The sequence below is a fragment of the Salvelinus namaycush genome, unplaced genomic scaffold, assembly GCF_016432855.1.
Source record: "Salvelinus namaycush isolate Seneca unplaced genomic scaffold, SaNama_1.0 Scaffold115, whole genome shotgun sequence".
Taxonomy (NCBI): domain Eukaryota; kingdom Metazoa; phylum Chordata; class Actinopteri; order Salmoniformes; family Salmonidae; genus Salvelinus; species Salvelinus namaycush.
In genome coordinates, this window is record NW_024057842.1 from 288252 (window position 1) to 306344 (window position 18093).

An 18093-nucleotide genomic window follows, 5' to 3' on the forward strand; every position below is an offset into this window, starting at 1 on the left:
ATGACAGATATACAGGAGGTGTAATACAGTAACATGACAGATATACAGGAGGTGTATTACAGTAACATGACAGATATACAGGTGGTGTAATACAGTAACATGACAGATATACAGGTGGTGTAATACAGTAACATGACAGATATACAGGAGGTGTAATACAGTAACATGACAGATATACAGGAGGTGTAATACAGTAACATGACAGACATACAGGAGGTGTAATACAGTAACATGACAGATATACAGGAGGTGTAATACAGTAACATGACAGATATACAGGAGGTGTAATACAGTAACATGACAGATATACAGGAGGTGTAATACAGTAACATGACAGATATACAGGAGGTAAAATACAGTAACATGATAGATATACAGGAGGTGTAATACAGTAACATGACAGATATACAGGAGGTAAAATACAGTAACATGATAGATATACAGGAGGTGTAATACAGTAACATGACAGATATACAGGAGGTGTAATACAGTAACATGACAGATATACAGGAGGTATAATACAGAAACATGACAGATATACAGGAGGTGTAATACAGATATACAGGTGGTGTAATACAGTAACATGACAGTATAAAGGAGGTGTAATACAGTAACATGACAGATATACAGGAGGTGTAATACAGTAACATGACAGATATACAGGAGGTGTAATAAGGTAACATGACAGATATACAGGAGGTGTAATACAGTAACATGACAGATATACAGGAGGTGTAATAAAGTAACATGACAGATATACAGGAGGTGTAATACAGTAATATGACAGATATACAGGTGGTGTAATACAGTAACATGACAGATATACAGGAGGTGTATTACAGTAACATGACAGATATACAGGAGGTGTAATACAGTAACATGGCAGATATACAGGTGGTGTAATACAGTAACATGACAGATATACAGGAGGTGTAATACATTAACATGACAGATATACAGGAGGTGTAATACAGTAACATGACAGATATACACTAGGTGTAATACAGTAACATGACAGATATACAGGAGGTGTAATACAGTAACATGGCAGATATACAGGAGGTGTATTAGAGTAACATGACAGATATACAGGAGGTGTAATACAGTAACATGACAGATATACAGCAGGTGTAATACAGTAACATGACAGATATACAGGAGGTGTAATACAGTAACATGACAGATATACAGGAGGTGTAATACAGTAACATGACAGATATACAGGAGGTTTAATACAGTCACATGACAGATATACAGGTGGTGTAATACAGTCACATGACAGATATACAGGAGGTTTAATACAGTAACATGACAGATATACAGGTGGTGTAATACAGTAACATGACAGATATACAGGAGGTGTAATACAGTAACATGACAGATATACAGGAGGTGTAATACAGTAATATGACAGATATACAGGTGGTGTAATACAGTAACATGACAGATATACAGGAGGTGTATTACAGTAACATGACAGATATACAGGAGGTGTATTACAGTAACATGACAGATATACAGGTGGTGTAATACAGTAACATGACAGATATACAGGAGGTGTAATACAGTCACATGACAGATATACAGGTGGTGTAATACAGTAACATGACAGATATACAGGTGGTGTAATACAGTAACATGACAGATATACAGGAGGTGTATTACAGTAACATGACAGATATACAGGAGGTGTAATACAGTAACATGACAGATATACAGGAGGTGTAATACAGTAATATGACAGATATACAGGTGGTGTAATACAGTAACATGACAGATATACAGGTGGTGTAATACAGTAACATGACAGATATACAGGAGGTGTAATACAGTAACATGACAGATATACAGGAGGTGTAATACAGTATATAATAATAACCCAGGCAGGATTCAATCTGATTGTGGGTTTTAGACCATGCAGCTTTTAAAGGGAATGTTCCCGTGTTGAGAGATAGAGAAATGTAAATGCTGCGTATGTCAACTCAATCTGAAAATTACCTTTAAATGTCAAGCGCGCGCTATAACGCGGATCTGACGCAGATCGGATTGAATCCCGGCACTAAATTGGGAGCACATTGGTTGACCACCCACCCCAGCACTATACTCACATTCCCCCAAGCGCTCACTGGCCTCCCTGTACTCCCCGATCTCCCCGTACTCCCTGTACTCCCTGGCCTTCCCGTACTCCCTGGCCTCCACGGTCTCCCTGGCCTCCCCGTACTCCCTGGCCTCCCCGATCTCCCCGTACTCCCTGTACTCCCTGGCCTTCCCGTACTCCCTGGCCTCCCCGGTCTCCCTGGCCTCCCTGTACTCCCTGGCCTCCCCGATCTCCCTGGCCTCCCTGGCCTCCCTGTACTCCCTGGCCTCCCTGTACTCCCTGGCCTCCCCGGTCTCCCTGGCCTCCCTGTACTCCCTGGCCTCCCCGATCTCCCTGGCCTCCCTGTACACACTGGCCTCCCTGTACTCCCCGATCTCCCCATACTCCCTGTACTCCCCGATCTCCCCATACTCCCTGGCCTCCCCGTACTCCCCGTACTCCCTGTACTCCCTGGCCTCCCCGGTCTCCCTGGCCTCCCTGTACACCCTGGCCTCCCCGATCTCCCTGGCCTCCCCGATCTCCCTGGCCTCCCCGTACTCCCTGGCCTCCCCGTACTCCCTGGCCTCCCCGTACTCCCTGGCCTCCCCGGTCTCCCTGTACTCCCTGGCCTCCCCGGTCTCCCTGGCCTTCCCGTACTCCCTGGCCTCCCCGTACTCCCTGGCCTCCCCGGTCTCCCTGGCCTTCCCGTACTCCCTGGCCTTCCCGTACTCCCTGGCCTCCCCGGTCTCCCTGGCCTCCCTGTACTCCCTGGCCTCCCCGTACTCCCTGTACTCCCCGATCTCCCTGGCCTCCCCGGTCTCCCTGGCCTCCCCGGTCTCCCCGTACTCCCCGTACTCCCTGGCCTCCCCGGTCTCCCTGGCCTCCCCGGTCTCCCCGTACTCCCCGGCCTCCCCGTACTCCCTGGCCTCCCCGGCTTCCCTGTACTCCACGGCCTCCCCGGCCTCCCCGTACTCACATCCCCGGCTATCTGCTGAAAGATGCTCCGGAACTGCTGGTCCTCCTCCCTCTCCTCCCCCGCATTGGCTGGGGCCGGCTGAGAAGGAGAAAACGACACAAAGGAGAGAGAGAGGGAGGGAGGGGGAGAGAAAGAGATATGGGGAGAGATACAGAGAGATGGGGGGGAGATATACAGAGATGGGGAGGGGGAGAGAGAAAGAGATGGGGAGGGGGAGAGAGGGGGGAGAGAGGGGGAGAAAGACATACAGAGAGATGGGGAGGGGGAGAGAGGGGGAGAAAGAGATATGGGGAGGGGGGAGAGAGAGATGGGGAGGGGGGGAGAAAGAGATAATGGGAGGGGGAGAGAGGGGGAGAAAGAGATATGGGGAGGGGGGAGAGAGAGACAGAGAGATGGGGAGGGGGAGAGAGGGTGAGAAAGAGATATGGGGAGGGGGGTGAAGGAGATACAGAGAGATGGGGAGGGGGAGGGGGAGAGAGGGAGGGAGGGAGGAGATGGGGAGGGGGAGAGAAAGAGTGTCTGAGAGGCAAATACGATCAGCCAATATCACTTTTGAATACTGATGTAAAAATGTTAACACAAAAAATAAATACTGTCCTTTTCATTTAATATAGGCCTGTTTCAGGGCTGACGTAAACATCAAAACTACCAAGGATAAGAAACACCATCTTATTGTTATCTCTCACTGATCCAAGACAAGGGCTCACTGCCAGATGGTGAGCCAATAGAGACGGGAGAAGACTGACCGAAACAGGAAGTTGGACTGTGAGACAGATGAATACATGATGTTGACAGAAACAGGAAGTTGGACTGTGAGACAGATGAATACATGATGTTGACAGAAACAGGAAGTTGGACTGTAACACAGATGAATACATGATGTTGACAGAAACAGGAAGTTGGACTGTGAGACAGATGAATACATGATGTTGACAGAAACAGGAAGTTGGACTGTGAGACAGATGAATACATGATGTTGACAGAAACAGGAAGTTGGACTGTGAGACAGATGAATACATGATGTTGACAGAAACAGGAAGTTGGACTGTGAGACAGATGAATACATGATGTTGACAGAAACAGGAAGTTGGACTGTGAGACAGATGAATACATGATGTTGACAGAAACAGGAAGTTGGACTATGAGACAGATGAATACATGACGCTGACAGAAACAGGAAGTTGGACTGTGAGACAGATGAATACACGACGCTGACAGAAACAGGAAGTTGGACTATGAGACAGATGAATACATGACGCTGACAGAAACAGGAAGTTGGACTGTGAGACAGATGAATACACGACGCTGACAGAAACAGGAAGTTGGACTGTGAGACAGATGAATATATGACGCTGACAGAAACAGGAAGTTGGACTGTGAGACAGATGAATACATGACGTTGACAGAAACAGGAAGTTGGACTATGAGACAGATGAATACATGACGCTGACAGAAACAGGAAGTTGGACTGTAACACAGATGAATACACGACGCTGACAGAAACAGGAAGTTGGACTGTGAGACAGATGAATACACGACGCTGACAGAAACAGGAAGTTGGACTATGAGACAGATGAATACATGACATTGACAGAAACAGGAAGTTGGACTATGAGACAGATGAATACATGACATTGACAGAAACAGGAAGTTGGACTATGAGACAGATGAATACATGACATTGACAGAAACAGGAAGTTGGACTGTGAGACAGATGAATACATGACATTGACAGAAACAGGAAGTTGGACTATGAGACAGATGAATACATGACATTGACAGAAACAGGAAGTTGGACTATGAGACAGATGAATACATGACATTGACAGAACAGGAAGTTGGACTGTAACACAGATGAATACATGATGTTGACAGAAACAGGATGTTGGACTGTGAGACAGATGAATACATGACATTGACAGAAACAGGAAGTTGGACTATGAGACAGATGAATACATGACATTGACAGAAACAGGAAGTTGGACTGTGAGACAGATGAATACACGACGCTGACAGAAACAGGAAGTTGGACTATGAGACAGATGAATACATGACGCTGACAGAAACAGGAAGTTGGACTGTAACACAGATGAATACACGACGCTGACAGAAACAGGAAGTTGGACTGTGAGACAGATGAATACACGACGCTGACAGAAACAGGAAGTTGGACTATGAGACAGATGAATACACGACGCTGACAGAAACAGGAAGTTGGACTGTGAGACAGATGAATACACGACGCTGACAGAAACAGGAAGTTGGACTATGAGACAGATGAATACATGACATTGACAGAACAGGAAGTTGGACTGTAACACAGATGAATACATGACATTGACAGAAACAGGAAGTTGGACTATGAGACAGATGAATACATGACGCTGACAGAAACAGGAAGTTGGACTATGAGACAGATGAATACATGACATTGACAGAAACAGGAAGTTGGACTATGAGACAGATGAATACATGACGCTGACAGAAACAGGAAGTTGGACTGTAACACAGATGAATACACGACGCTGACAGAAACAGGAAGTTGGACTATGAGACAGATGAATACATGACATTGACAGAAACAGGAAGTTGGACTATGAGACAGATGAATACATGACATTGACAGAAACAGGAAGTTGGACTATGAGACAGATGAATACATGACATTGACAGAACAGGAAGTTGGACTGTAACACAGATGAATACATGATGTTGACAGAAACAGGATGTTGGACTGTGAGACAGATGAATACATGACATTGACAGAAACAGGAAGTTGGACTATGAGACAGATGAATACACGACGCTGACAGAAACAGGAAGTTGGACTATGAGACAGATGAATACATGACGCTGACAGAAACAGGATGTTGGACTGTGAGACAGATGAATACACGACGCTGACAGAAACAGGAAGTTGGACTGTAACACAGATGAATACACGACGCTGACAGAAACAGGAAGTTGGACTATGAGACAGATGAATACATGACGCTGACAGAAACAGGATGTTGGACTGTGAGACAGATGAATACACGACGCTGACAGAAACAGGAAGAAGAACCGAGAACTAACTCACCACTGGATGGTCAGCCTCGATCTTGTTCTCTATCTCCCTGAGTAGAAACCAACAAACCGCAGTCAACATTGTGACACTAGCAGGACTTTAACATCTCATTGGACCATAAACCTCACACATTTCCTGACAAAGAGCCCTACGCTCTACAACATTCTAACGAAACATTTCATCACATTTACAACTTGTCTATAGGTATTCCTACGTGTCTATATATCTCTGAATATTGTTCCTAACCCTACTATTGCAACATGAATAATATGGAACTATAATGCACATTTCTCTCAGAACATTCTAAAGGATTATGGTCCCATACCCAATAGCATTGAGTTGAATGACAATATCGTACAACACACTCTTACCGCCTTGCACCGAGCTGTGAACAAAATGTTAGTCACATTTACCACGTGTTAAATATATATATATTATTTTTTATTTATCAGTGTTTTGTTATTTTTCCTCTTCTTGAGAACTTGTTTTCTTTTAATAAACTTCTAATATAGGTCTGATTGACCGTATTCTTCTGAAGGCCACTATTTAACACCAGGGACTCTTGTGGGCAATTTTCTGCCTTGTCTCGGCCTCTTAGGTTCAGTCCATGTTTGTTGGTCATGTCTACTCTGTAATAGTGTTGGGTCCAGACCTGGTCTACTCTGTAATAGTGTTGGGTCCAGACCTGGTCTACTCTGTAGGAGCGTTGGGTCCAGACCTGGTCTACTCTGTAGGAGCGTTGGGTCCAGACCTGGTCTGCTCTGTAGGAGTGTTGGGTCCAGACCTGGTCTATTCTGTAGGAGCATTGGGTCCAGACCTGGTCTACTCTGTAGGAGCGTTGGGTCCAGACCTGGTCTACTCTGTAGGAGCGTTGGGTCCAGGCCTGGTCTACTCTATAGGAGCGTTGGGTCCAGACCTGGTCTACTCTGTAGGAGCGTTGGGTCCAGACCTGGTCTACTCTGTAGGAGCATTGGGTCCAGACCTGGTCTACTCTGTAGGAGCGTTGGGTCCAGACCTGGTCTACTCTGTAGGAGCGTTGGGTCCAGACCTGGTCTACTCTGTACGAGCGTTGGGTTCAGACCTGGTCTATTCTGTAGGAGCGTTGGGTCCAGACCTGGTCTACTCTGTAGGAGCATTGGGACCAGACCTGGTCTACTCTGTAGGAGTGTTGGGACCAGACCTGGTCTACTCTATAGGAGCGTTGGGTCCAGGCCTGGTCTACTCTGTAGGAGCGTTGGGTCCAGACCTGGTCTACTCTGTAGGAGTGTTGGGTCCAGACCTGGTCTACTCTGTAGGAGCGTTGGGTCCAGACCTGGTCTACTCTGTAGGAGCGTTGGGTCCAGACCTGGTCTACTCTGTAGGAGCGTTGGGTCCAGACCTGGTCTACTCTGTAGGAGCGTTGGGTCCAGACCTGGTCTACTCTGTAGGAGTGTTGGGTCCAGACCTGGTCTGTCTGGCTGACCAGCTTCTCAACACAGACAGGATATGGCAGACAATACCTACTCAACTTAATTATATAACCTAAAATCTGACACATATTCTGTCCTTGTTTCTTTAAAACAAATGAATGAAAACTAGAAATTAGTGACTCCCTCTGAGATTAAATAAAAGCCAGTCAGTGTTTTGTCAAAACTGTTATGGCCGGTTTCCAGACACAGACTAAAAAACATTTTCAATGGAGATTCTCTTTTGATCTTGCTTCAACTATGTCCAGGAAACTGGCCCATTAATCAAGTTGGTGTGTTGTTCTGTCTTTCATATCTCTTCACAGATTCTTCTTCTAGGTCCCCCTTCTTCCATCAGAGCTAGGAGCTCTTGTTGTCTAGGGTGGCAATTGTTTTGGGATGCTTGGAATCAGAGCAGGATGTTTATTTTAATACTGAAAGAAAATATTTACCCGAGTATGCTCAAAACTGAAGTCGCTTGTCCTAAAAAAGATTCCATAACAGCTTCAAACTGTGGCTGATTCCTTCCAGCTCTACAAATCAAATCGCAGTTAAAATAGTTTGTCTTTTAGCGGTCTGACCCCACCACTATAACCCCAGTACCCCCCTCTCCCCAGAGGGGACGCTCTAATCTGACAATAACCCAACACACACCCACTCACATTGGTTAGCCCATCTTACAGTTTTTCCCAGTCGCTTTGGTGCATTTTTCACATCATCCCTAACATGTGCAAAATAATAAGTGGATTTCTCAGAACAATTTGTACAAACTGCAATATACAATAGATATGTTTCTAAAGCGAGTCAGTCACTAAAAATCCTTAGTACGTCTCTCAAAAGTAAATATTCGTGCCAATGATCATGTCAGTGTCATCAGAATGATAAGTCATTGAGTCATTGTTCACGAACAAGGTCGTCAAAATGTTTAGGCATGTTGTCAATGTAACTGTGTACTTTGACAGTATTACCTGATGTAAACTTAGGCTACAGTTTGGATGACAGTTACTGTATTGAAAATGCACAAGGCTGCACTTCTATGGCATATATCAATTTCAACAGTACTATTTACATATTACTGTATGTGGGTTATTGATTGAAAGAGACTGGACAACCCAAAGGGCACAAAGGAAAAAAAACTAAATTAGAAAGCAACACAGGAAACCACCCCTAAGGCACAACTTTGCCCGCAGCACTGTTATGCTGTCTCTACACATCCAGACGTTCCTGTCTGTCGGCCCACATATTCTCATCCACATCACACCGGATATTTTCCCTTCCAATGCAACGTGGAAAGAATCTTTTGGAATGCCTTATCCATCCTCTGCAGGCGTCTACTGCGATGTCCTCACACGCTGCATCCATTGCAGCCAGCAGGGTCATCTATGTGTGTGTGGCTGACGATCGTACACCTTCCACCTCCATGCTGAAAAGAACTCCTCAATTGGGTTAAGGAATGGTGAATAAGGTGGGAGGAATTCTATGAGCATCCTCGGGTGGGTCACAAACCATTGCCTTATGATGTTTGATCGATGGAAACTCACATTATCACAAATGACCACATACTTTGGCAAATCCTCTCTAAACAGACCCCTCTCATCATCAGGGATGAGTCTATGCAGCACCCTGTAGAGAGTCTCTAAAAAGTTGAGTAGATGCTGGGTGTTGTATGGCCCTATAAGGAGGATATGGGTTAGGACACCATGCACCGAAATAGCAGCACACATGCTGATATTTCCTCCCCGTTGGCCTGGCAAATCCACAGTAGCTCTGTGACCGATGATATTCCGATCCTGCCTTCTGCATTTGGTCAGGTTGAAGCCAGCCTCATCCACGTATACAAAGTTCGGAGAGGGTTCACTTGATTCCAACTCCATTATACGCTATATCCCAGAACACACAGTTGAATTTGTTTTGGTAAGGAAGAGTGACATAAAATGTACATATATTGCATGTTCCTTCCACAGCAATGGAAATGTGTGCAGTTTATGCTTACTGTACTATGTATCACTATAAAATGTTGCTGTAAAGTAGTTACATAGATATATGTTTTACCTGTACATACTGGTACCGTAGCTCCTTAACTCTGTCCTCATTCCTTTGGAATGGTACACGGTACAGCTGTTTCATACTCATCTGGTTTCTATGCAGCACCCTGTCGATGGTTGAGATGCTAACCGTATGGATGTTTTCAAAGACATCATTGTCTTCTATAATGGTCCTTTGTATTTCCCTGAGTCTCATGGCATTGTTTGCTCAGACCATGGTGCAAATAGCCTCCTCCTGTTGAGGTGTGAAAAGGCGTCCTCTGCCACCGGTTTGAGGTAATCTTGCAGTCCTATGTGGGGAAAAATACTTTCACATAGATAAAAACTATGAGAACACACATTTTACTGTAAAACATACAGGTGGGTGCATGTAAGGTGCAGTATGTATCTGTATAGAGTATATTTCTGTATGCTGTGAAATACAAGTGGACTACTGTAATATGAAGCATTGTAGGAAGTATACAGTATACTGCTTATATACAGTAACAGTGCACTGTACATTGTTGGACATACCCGTTCTCTCTTCGAAACGTTTGAACTATTGAGGACACGGTTGATCTCCCAATATTCAGCTGCACCCTTCGACCCGCCTCAGCCATTGTAAGGCCATGATTGACAACATGGTCTACAATAGTGGCCCTTATGTCATCAGATATGCGCCTATGTCCTCTTCTGCCTCTTCCTCTGTTTTGCCTTCCACCACACATCCTTGCTCCTCTTCTTCCTCCTCTTGGCTGTTGACCCTGTTCGTTTCCATCCATTATTGGAAAATTGCAACTCTGTGTTGTGGTCTGTCTATATATGCTTGCCAATTGATTCTTCATGAGATGCACCTTTGAGCAATTTAGACAACTGGTTGATTGTTGGTTGAACTAACACTTTACATTCCTTCATGAGTGAGGGTCAATTTCACCTGCACGATTCATCAATTCACGTTTTTGTACAAAAGGTCTAATAGCAATGTGTAAAACTATGCTTGACAGTTTATGACAAATAGTTCAACAATTTTGCATGTAATGGCTTATGCAAGGAACTAATGCCTAGATGTTTTGAGGGGTAAGACTATTCAACAGAGAACCATCTACTATATTTTGATCAACATGACATGAGCAATTGATAATGTGGAAAAAAGCTGACACTTGTACATTATCAATTGCAATTTGTTCAAAGGAATAAGAAATTGCTTTAATGATGTGCACAAGTGACTAGATGATTTGGAATTTGTACAAGTAGTATCAAGAATTGCACTTTTGATCTAAGAAATGCACCAAAGCGACTGAGAAAAACTGTAAACATGGGGCCAGATACTGTGACATTAGGCCAGATACTGTGACATTAGGCCAGATACTGTGACATTAGGCCAGATACTGTGACATTAGGCCAGATACTGTGACATAAGGCCAGATACTGTGACATAAGGCCAGATACTGTGACATTAGGCCAGATACTGTGACATAAGGCCAGATACTGTGACATTAGGCCAGATACTGTGACATAAGGCCAGATACTGTGACATAAGGCCAGATACTGTGACATAAGGCCAGATACTGTGACATAAGGCCAGATACTGTGACATTAGGCCAGATACTGTGACATTAGGCCAGATACTGTGACATAAGGCCAGATACTGTGACATTAGGCCAGATACTGTGACATAAGGCCAGATACTGTGACATAAGGCCAGATACTGTGACATAAGGCCAGATACTGTGACATAAGGCCAGATACTGTGACATAAGGCCAGATACTGTGACATAAGGCCAGATACTGTGACATAAGGCCAGATACTGTGACATAGGGACAGATACTGTGACATAAGGCCAGATACTGTGACATAAGGCCAGATACTGTGACATAAGGCCAGATACTGTGACATAAGGCCAGATACTGTGACATTAGGCCAGATACTGTGACATAAGGCCAGATACTGTGACATAAGGCCAGACACTGTGACATAAGGCCAGATACTATAACTGTTCGCCCATCTTAGACATAGGGCGAGATACTATAACTGGGAAACACCAGAGAAGCTGGCGATAATAAATACTCATTTCCCATCCCATACTATTACCAAGATGGCAATGAAGTAGATAGAATGGATACATGTATTTGCAGATCTATTGACATATATATATATATATAGTTAACCAGTGGCCAAGGAAAACATGAGCCGCGATTCAACCAAACGCAGATAAACGACCTGTGCGCTGCGATTGACTTTTCAAAAGGCGATTTAATCTTTAAAACAACGCCATCTGCAGTGTTTACAGCGACGCAACAGGATCGCAGCAAAACGTCTGGGGGAAAATGTGCCTTTTAAAAAGTCTATCGCACTGCACAGGCCCGTTTATCTGCGTTTAAATCCCGGCCCTACTGTTAATATAAACCTTTTAGACACTTCACTATGGCCTTGCGTTGCGTTTCCCAGGGGGACTAGACATATTCCCTCTGCGCTCCACCACCACCCCGCTCTCCCTCACTCACTCTGAGGTTAGGCATATTCCCATATTCCCTCTGTGCTCCACCACCACCCCTCTCTCTCTCACTCTGAGGTTAGGCATATTCCCATATTCCCTCTGCGCTCCACCACCACCCCTCTCTCTCTCTCTCACTCTGAGGTTAGGCATATTCCCATATTCCCTCTGTGCTCCACCACCACCCCTCTCTCCCTCTCTCTCACTCTGAGGTTAGGCATATTCCCATATTCCCTCTGTGCTCCACCACCACCCCTCTCTCTCTCTCTCACTCTGAGGTTAGGCATATTCCCATATTCCCTCTGTGCTCCACCACCACCCCTCTCTCTCTCTCTCTCACTCTGAGGTTAGGCATATTCCCATATTCCCTCTGCGCTCCACCACCACCCCTCTCTCCCTCTCTCTCACTCTGAGGTTAGGCATATTCCCATATTCCCTCTGTGCTCCACCACCACCCCTCTCTCTCTCTCTCACTCTGAGGTTAGGCATATTCCCATATTCCCTCTGCGCTCCACCACCACCCCTCTCTCTCCCTCACTCTGAGGTTAGGCATATTCCCATATTCCCTCTGTGCTCCACCACCACCCCTCTCTCTCCCTCACTCTGAGGTTAGGCATATTCCCATATTCCCTCTGTGCTCCACCACCACCCCTCTCTCTCTCTCTCACTCTGAGGTTAGGCATATTCCCATATTCCCTCTGTGCTCCACCACCACCCCTCTCTCTCCCTCACTCTGAGGTTAGGCATATTCCCATATTCCCTCTGCGCTCCACCACCACCCCTCTCTCTCTCACTCACTCTGAGGTTAGGCATATTCCCAGGGGGACTAGCCATATTCCCTCTGCGCTCCACCACCACCCCTCTCTCTCTCACTCACTCTGAGGTGTTCCTCTTTTCGGAGAAGACTCTGAGGATGAACTCTCCCTCCTGGTGAGGCTCATAGGTAGACGGGATGATCACGTACTCCCCGGGGCTCAGACGGAAGCGCTGGGTCACCTCCCTCAGGTTGATGTAGGACTTGCAGCGAGCCTTGGATGAGTTGAACAGGAAGAAGTCCTTCTGCATGGGCTGCTTGTTGCCGTGCATCTGGTCAGAAACACACAGACACAGACGGAGGAGGCAGGAGAAGAAAGACTGGGAATGAAAAGTGCGAAAACAAAAGTGTTGAATTAGTTATTGTTGTTGTACTATTAAAATATTAAAATACAAACTTTTAATAGTAACACATTTATAAATAAATATTGCGGTAAAGTGTATTGGAATGATAAAAGCTCAATGTGTAAACCAACACATTCCACGTCTCCTGTCCTTACCTCCTTCGGCACCTGCAGACAGACAGAGAGAAGAGTTGTGAGTTGTGTTTGCAGCAGAAACAGAATCAGAAAACTCGGCTCTGCTCAAAACTAAACCGTGTTACAACAGAAGGCAGCGTGTACATGTGGGTATGTGGTTATGCGCTAAAGGGGCAATCTGTGATTTGTATATCCATTTTTGGACTTTTTAAAACTAACTATGTGCTTTGTTGTTGTTTGAACTGCAGATTTCCCCTTTAAAGAATAATAAAAGTTATCTTAGATTCTTTAGTAGTTTATTATTTTGTTTAGTCGTTTTTTGGGGAGGGGGGGGGGGGGCTGACAGGGGACACCTCGTAGATGGCAAAACCGATGGTGAAGAGATTGGCTCCCATCTTCCTCTCTTTCCGTCTGTTCTTCTGCATCAGAGCGATCACAAAGGAACACGCCACCTCGTTGTCCTCTGAGTCATCATCCTCCTCCAGGAGACACAAACGGAACTGAGGGTTGGTCCAGAATGTATCTGCAGGTAAGGAGCGGGTCCAGATCCAAACACGCCACATCACTTAAAAGTCCAATGCTACTGTTTTTATCTTAATATAAAATAATTTCTGGATAACAATTAAGTACCTTACTATAATTGTTTTCAATTAAAAATTGTAAAAAATAAATTAAAAAATAGCTTCTTAGCAAAGAGCAATTTCTCAAGCGAAACATTTTCTAGGAATGTCTGGGAGTGGTCTGAGTGGGGAGGGGAAAACTGAAAACGAGCTGTTATTGGCAGAGAGGTTTGAAACTCTCTTTGTTATTGGTCTATTACCTAATTTACAGCCTGGTGATGTCACCAGGCAGGCCAAAACTCCATCCTACCAAAACAGCTGAAATTTCATGCAATCTTTTCAAACAGCTTTTACACAAAAAAATATCATTATCATAATTTTCACAATTTCACAGTATTATTCTAACTTTAAACTTTAAAGTGTGGAAATATAATTTTTGACTGCAATGGGCCTTGACATTGACTACTACGTAATGGTGCCCCGTATGAGGACAATCCTATACACGACGCAACAAGACCTGGGTTAAAATAACATTTGATTTAGCCTGACCGGAGAGCAAGGTGGAAGGGAAGTGCAATTGTAAGACCATTCAATTGGTTCCATTGCATCAGGCAAGCTCAATCAACCACAGCTAAAGGATTTAAAATAAAACAATTATTACTGTAATTACTACCCAAGTCTGAATTCAACTAAAATAGTAACACATTACAGATGAGAGTCCATATAATACAGGGTTTAGAGGTTTGAGGTTAGGGGTCATCTCCTACTTGGGTAGTTCCTGCAGCCCCCGGCGGAGCAGCCTCTGACCCAACGACCCTCGTTCACAGACACCGTCCACTTGTGGAGCTTATCGTCCTCCAGGGCATCAGGGGTCAGGTTGCAAATCTCTATCTTGGTGTAGTTCTTCTTGAAGTCCTCAAAGGACATCCTGGGGAGACAGAGGAAGGAGAGGGAGAGGGAGACAGAGAGGGAGAGAGAGGAGAGGGAGACCGAGGAGAGAGAGAGGAGAGAAAGATGGAGAGAGAGACAGAGAAGAGGGAGACAGAGGAGAGGGAGAGAGAGACAGAGAAGAGGGAGACAGATGAGAGAGAGACAGAGAAGAGGGAGACGGAGGAGAGGGAAAGAGAGGAGAGGAAGAGAGAGAGGAGATTGAGACAGAGGAGAGGGTTAGTGAGAGGAAGGGGGAGAGGTAGGGGAGACAGAGGATAGGAGATGGAGAGGGAGCGCAAGGAGATGTGTATTTGTATTTATTAAGGATGCCCATTAGTTGCTGCCAAGGGGGTCCAGCAACATTAAGGCAGTTACAGTGCATTTGGAAAGTATTCAGACCCCGTGACTTAGTTTCACAACCTGGTTACAGCCTTATTCTAAAATGGAATTAAGTGTTATTTTTTCCTCTCATCAATCTGCACACAATACCCCATAATGAGAAAGCAAAAACGTTTTATTAGACATTTTTGCAAATGTATAATATATATATACAGTGGGGAGAACAAGTATTTGATACACTGCCGATTTTGCAGGTTTTCCTACTTACAAAGCATGTAGAGGTCTGTAATTTTTTATCATAGGTACACTTCAACTGTGAGAGACGGAATCTAAAACAAAAATCCAGAAAATCACATTGTATGATTTTTAAGTAATTAATTTGCATTTTATTGCATGACATAAGTATTTGATACATCAGAAAAGCAGAACTTAATATTTGGTACAGAAACCTTTGTTTGCAATTACAGAGATCATACGTTTCCTGTAGTTCTTGACCAGGTTTGCACACACTGCAGCAGGGATCTCGAGAGATGTGCGATCGGGTTCAAGTCCAGGCTCTGGCTGGGCCACTCAAGGACATTTAGAGACTTGTCACGAAGCCACTCCTGCATTGTCTTGACTGTGTGCTTGGGGTCGTTGTCCTGTTGGAAGGTGAACCTTCGCCCAGTCTGAGATCCTGAGCGCTCTGGAGCAGGTTTTCATCAAGGATCTCTCTGTACTTTTCCCTGTTGCTGAAAAACATCCACACAGCATGATGCTGCCACCACCATGGATGGTGCCAGGTTTCGTCCAGACGTGACGCTTGGCATTCAGGCCAAAGACTTCAATCTTGGTTTCATCAAACAAGAGAATCTTGTTTCTCATGGTCTGAGTCCTTTAGGTGCCTTTTGGCAAACTCCAAGCTGGCTGTCCTGTGCCTTTCACTGAGGAGTGGCTTCCGTCTGGCCACTCTACCATAAAGGCCTGATTGGTGGAGTGCTGCAGAGATGGTTGTCCTTCTGGAAGTTTCTCCCATCTCAACAGAGGAACTTTGGAGCTCTGTCCGAGTGACCATCAGGTTTGTGGTCACCTCCCTGACCAAGGCCCTTCTCCCCCGATTGCTCAGTTTGGCCGGGCGGCCAGCTCTAGGAAGAGTCTTGGTGGTTCCAAACTTCTTCCATTTAAAAATGATGGAGGCCACCATGTTCTTGGGTACCTTCAATGCTGCAGACATTTTTTGGTACCCTTCCCCAGATCTGTGCCTCGACACAATCCTGTCTCGGATCTTTACGGACAATTCCTTCAACCTCATGACTTGGTTTTTTCTCTGAAATGCACTGTCAACTGTGGGACCTTTATATAGACAGGTGTGTGTCTTTCCAAATCATGTTCAATCAATTGAATGTACCACAGGTGGACTCCAATCAAGTTGTAGAAACATCTCAAGGATGACCAATGGACACAGGATGCACCTGAGCTCAATTTCGAGTCTCATAGCAAAGGGTCTGAAGACTTATGTATATAAGGTATTTATGTTTTTTTATTTTTTTTATACATTTGCTAAACATTCTAAAAACCTGTTTTCGCTTCGTCGTTATGGGGTTTTGTTCTATCAACCAACCAGATTGACGAGGAAAACAATTCAAGTGGTCTGAAAACTTGCACTGTATATACAATTTAAAATATTACATGACATTACATTTCATAACACTTTTCACAACACATTGTGTTCCCTACTACCACATATCTACAATACAACATCCATGTGTAGAGTGCGTGTCTTATCATGTGTATAGTGTGTATGTTATCGTGTGTGGGTATGTACAGTGTGTGTGTGTGTGTGTGTGTGTGTGTGTGTGTGTGTGTGTGTGTGTGTGTGTGTGTGTGTGTGTGTGTGTGTGTGTGTGTGTGTGTGTTTTGTCTCTTCACAGTCCCTGCTGTTCCATAAGGTGTTTTTTAAATCTGATTCTACTGCTGCATCGGTTACCTGATGTGGAATAGAGTTCCATGTAGTCATGGCTCTATGTAGTACTGTGCGCCTCCCATAGTCTGTTCTGGACTTGGGGGACTGTGAAGAGACCTCTGGTGGCATGTATTGTGGGGTATGCATGGGTGTCCGAGCTGTGTGCCAGTAGTTTAGACAGACAACTCGGTGAATTCAACATGTCAAAACTTCTCCCAAATACAAGTAGTAGAGCCAGGAGAGATTTTCATGCATATGATTATGCTGTCTGTGTACAATTAAGGGCCAGCCGTGCTGCCCTGTTCTGAGCCAATTGTAATTTTCTGAGGTCAGTCTTTGTGGCACCTGCCAAAGCGACTGAACAGTAGTCCAGGTGTGACGAAACTAGAGCCTGTAGGACCTGCCTTGTTGATAGTGTTGTTAAGAGGGTAGAAACTAGGGCGTGTAGGACCTGCCTTGTTGATAGTGTTGTTAAGAAGGTAGAAACTAGGGCCTGTAGGACCTGCCTTGTTCATAGTGTTGTTAAGAAGGTAGAAACTAGGGCCTGTAGGACCTGCCTTGTTGATAGTGTTGTTAAGAAGCTAGAAACTAGGGCGTGTAGGACCTGCCTTGTTGATAGTGTTGTTAAGAAGGTAGAAACTAGGGCCTGTAGGACCTGCCTTGTTGATAGTGTTGTTAAGAGGGTAGAAACTAGGGCGTGTAGGACCTGCCTTGTTGATAGTGCTGTTAAGAAGGTAGAAACTAGGGCCTGTAGGACCTGCCTTGTTCATAGTGTTGTTAAGAAGGTAGAAACTAGGGCCTGTAGGACCTGCCTTGTTGATAGTGTTGTTAAGAGGGTAGAAACTAGGGCGTGTAGGACCTGCCTTGTTGATAGTGTTGTTAAGAAGGTAGAAACTAGAGCCTGTAGGACCTGCCTTGTTGATAGTGTTGTTAAGAAGCCAGAGCA

The 18093-nt window shown here is 44.8% G+C and overlaps 1 protein-coding gene across 2 annotated transcripts in view; it reads right to left on the reverse strand.

Annotated features, from left to right (window-relative positions):
• The window catches only part of capn3a (calpain 3a, (p94)), a 75984-nt gene that overhangs the window by 29810 nt on the left and 28081 nt on the right, over positions 1 to 18093 (reverse strand). The window contains exons 9-15 of one of the 2 annotated variants that reach the window (XM_038982395.1): positions 14704 to 14864; positions 13730 to 13899; positions 13398 to 13409; positions 12962 to 13170; positions 6133 to 6169; positions 3040 to 3131; positions 2109 to 2130 (exon numbers count right to left, since the gene is read on the reverse strand). In XM_038982395.1, the coding sequence (XP_038838323.1) occupies positions 2109 to 2130; positions 3040 to 3131; positions 6133 to 6169; positions 12962 to 13170; positions 13398 to 13409; positions 13730 to 13899; positions 14704 to 14864 (703 nt within the window). The remainder of the gene's footprint in view (positions 1 to 2108; positions 2131 to 3039; positions 3132 to 6132; positions 6170 to 12961; positions 13171 to 13397; positions 13410 to 13729; positions 13900 to 14703; positions 14865 to 18093) is intronic. The other variant, XM_038982396.1, reaches the window with a different exon arrangement.